General features: G+C 49.0%; 1 protein-coding gene across 1 annotated transcript in view; it reads right to left on the reverse strand.

Moving 5' to 3' along the window:
• Nucleotides 1-551, reverse strand: part of BSPH1 (binder of sperm protein homolog 1) — a 17,324-nt gene extending 16,773 nt beyond the window's left edge. The window contains exon 1 of the mRNA XM_011970138.1: nucleotides 494-551. Within this exon, the coding sequence (XP_011825528.1) occupies nucleotides 494-551 (58 nt within the window). The remainder of the gene's footprint in view (nucleotides 1-493) is intronic.
• Between the last annotated feature and the right edge of the window lie 2,409 nt (nucleotides 552-2,960).

The following is a 2,960-nucleotide window of genomic DNA, read 5'->3' on the forward strand; positions in this document are numbered from 1 at the left end:
TGCAGCCTCTACCTCCTGGGTTCAAGCGATTCTCCTGCCTCAGCCTTCTGTGTAGCTGGGATTACAGGTGCGTACCACCATGTTCAGCTAATTTTTGTATTTTTGGTAGAGACAGGGTTGCACTATGTTGGCCAGGCTGGTGTTGAACTCTTGATCTTAGGTGATCCACCCACCTTGGCCTCCCAAAGTGCTGGGATTACAGGAATGAGCCACCACACCCAACCCAGCTCTTTCTTTCTTAAAGATGATTATTACTATTCCATAGATAAGACAGCCGAGGCTTAGAGAGAGGCACGATCACACATGATCTCCCAACTAACAAGAGGAAGAACTAGGGGTGGAACCCGGGACTCCCCAAGTCCTCTCTTCTGCACAGAACGCTGTGCTGTGTTCAAAACAGATCATGGACAATGAACAGAATCTGTTTCCTGCCTGTCTCAAACCCTGCTCTGTCCCCTGCTCCTCCCGTCGCTCGCCCACCTTGCTGCCTCACCTGCGTTCAGCCCACACATGCAGCCAGCCAGCGACACCCATCCCACCAGGTTCTGCATCACCTCCAACTGCTGCAAGTGTCATGCACCGCAGCCAGCGTCACCTCTGATTTTATACTCTCCCATTTCTGCCCCTCCCACCCCAGCTGCTCTCACAGATGTACTTGACAGCATTTTCTCCCCTGCTCTCAATCTCAAGGTGCTCAAAAAAACTGGCAGCATCCACCTGGGAATGTCGTTTTGGTTTTTTTTTGGAGACAGAGTCTCGCTCTGTTGCCCAGGCTGGAGTGCCATGGCGTGATCTTGGCTCACTGCAACTTCCATTTCCAGGGTTCAAGCGATTCTCCTGCCTCAGCCTCCTGAGTAGCTGGGACTACAGGCACCCACCACCATGCCCGGCTAATTTTTGTATTTTTAGTATAGAGAGGGTTTCGCCATGCTGACCAGGCTGGTCTCGAACTCCTGACCTCAAGTGATCTGCCCACCTCAGCCTCCCAAAGTGCTGGGATTACAGGCTTGAGCCACCATGCCCAGACCCTGGCTGATTTAATTTTTTTTTGTTTTGTTTTCGTAGAGACAAGGTCTCGCTATGTTGCCCAGGCTGGTCTTGAACTCCTGGCCTTAAGCAGTCCTTCTGTCTCCCCCTCCCAAATTGCTGGGATTACAGGCATGAGCCACTGCATCTGGCTGATAATGCACCTTTGACTTTGATTTTCTTTTCTTTCTTGCTTTCTTTGAACACTCTTTTAACACTCTTAATTCTAGTCGTAACTTCTCTTAAAGACAATGGGCAGTGCTATTGCTGAATATTGGTGAGGTTATAGAGGCTATGATAAATCCACACAGAGCTGGTGGGGAACATTCTGGAGATTCACCCCTCACCGCACATTAAAGGCATGTTCAGGACGCTGAGCCGGAGCCAGAACACCGTACCCTCTGGAAGGACTGACGTGAACACCAGAGAGAACTCGTTATTCTTTTCCTGCTCAACAGAAGAGTCACTATACCCCAAGGCACTGGATTAAAAAATGTGATAAAACATTTTTTCAGAACCACAGTTGGTATCTAGCCAACGGTACTGGGTGGGTAGGGGCGGGGACGAAAGAAAAATCTTTCCCGAGGTCATGAAGTGTCGGGATGGTATCTGGATTCTAGAGCTTCCCTGGGATTGCCGTTCATCACAGGCACACAGAGATTCCCAATGATTCTAAGAGAGAGGACATCATTCAGGCCCTCCATTGTTATCTTCCACAGACATGAAGAGGGATGAGAGGGATGGCATTGGGTTTGGATTCAGAACAGCTAGCTGCAATGCCGGCTTTAGGACTAGAGGAAAATAGAGGAGCATTCACATCGGATAGACTCACGTTCAAATCCCGGATTTTCCACTTATTAGTTGGGGACGTTACCTAAATGCCTTGACCTCTATCTGTGACAGCGGTTGTTGGATGTCCTTTTTCACAGAGGCATGGCACAAGACCAGTGGCAGGTATTCAAGCTTCACGAGTATTTGTTGCTTTTAAGAGTTGAATAAGGCCGGGCGCGGTGGCTCACATCTGTAATCCCAGCACTTTGGGAGGCCGAGGTGGGTGGATCGCTTGAGGTCAGGAATTCGAGGCCAACCTGGCCAACATGGTGAAACCCCATTTCTACTAAAAATATAAAAATTAGCCAGGCGTGGTGGTGGCTACCTGTAATCCCAGCTACTCGGGAGGGTGAGAGGGGAGAATCGCCTGAACCCAGGAGGTGGAGGTTGCAGTGAGCCGAGATCGTGCCATTGCATTCCAGCCTGGGCAACAGAGGGAGACTCTGTCTTCAGGGAAAAAAAAAAAAAAGTTGAATAATTGTAGTGAAGACACACAGATCTTCCTGAACCCCGTGCATCTGCAAGGGTTGCCATAAAATGCCACAGGCTGGGGGTGTTTTCTCATAGTTCTGAAGGCTGGGACTCCATGGTCAAGGTGCTGGCAAGCTCAGTTTCGGGTGAGGACTCTCTTCCTGGCTTCTGCCTTTCCACTGTGTTCTCATGAGGCATTTTCTCTGTGTGCATGGAGAGAGGGGGGCAAGAGAAAGAGAGTATCCGAAATCCCAGATACTCGGGAGGCTGAGACAGGAGAACCGACTGAACCCAGGAGGTAGAGGTTGCAGTGAGCTGAAACTGCCACTGCATTCCAGCCGGGGAAACAGAGCGAGACTCCATCTCAAAAAAATTAATTTTAAATATATATATATATTTAATAGAGACAAGGTCTGACTATGTTGCTCAGGCTGGTCTCGAACTTCTGGGCTCAAACAATCCTCCTGCCTTGGCCTCTCAAAGTGCTGGGATTGCAGGAGTAATTACAAGGTTGAGAGAGAGAGATCTAATAACTCCGTCTCTTCTTAAAAGGACACCATTCCTATGGGATTAAGGCCTTGCCTTTGTGATCTCACTTAACCTTTTTTTTTTTTTCTTTCTTTCCTTCCTCC

This window comes from Mandrillus leucophaeus, unplaced genomic scaffold (genome assembly GCF_000951045.1).
Source record: "Mandrillus leucophaeus isolate KB7577 unplaced genomic scaffold, Mleu.le_1.0 Scaffold120, whole genome shotgun sequence".
In the NCBI taxonomy this organism is placed as follows: Eukaryota; Metazoa; Chordata; class Mammalia; order Primates; family Cercopithecidae; genus Mandrillus; species Mandrillus leucophaeus.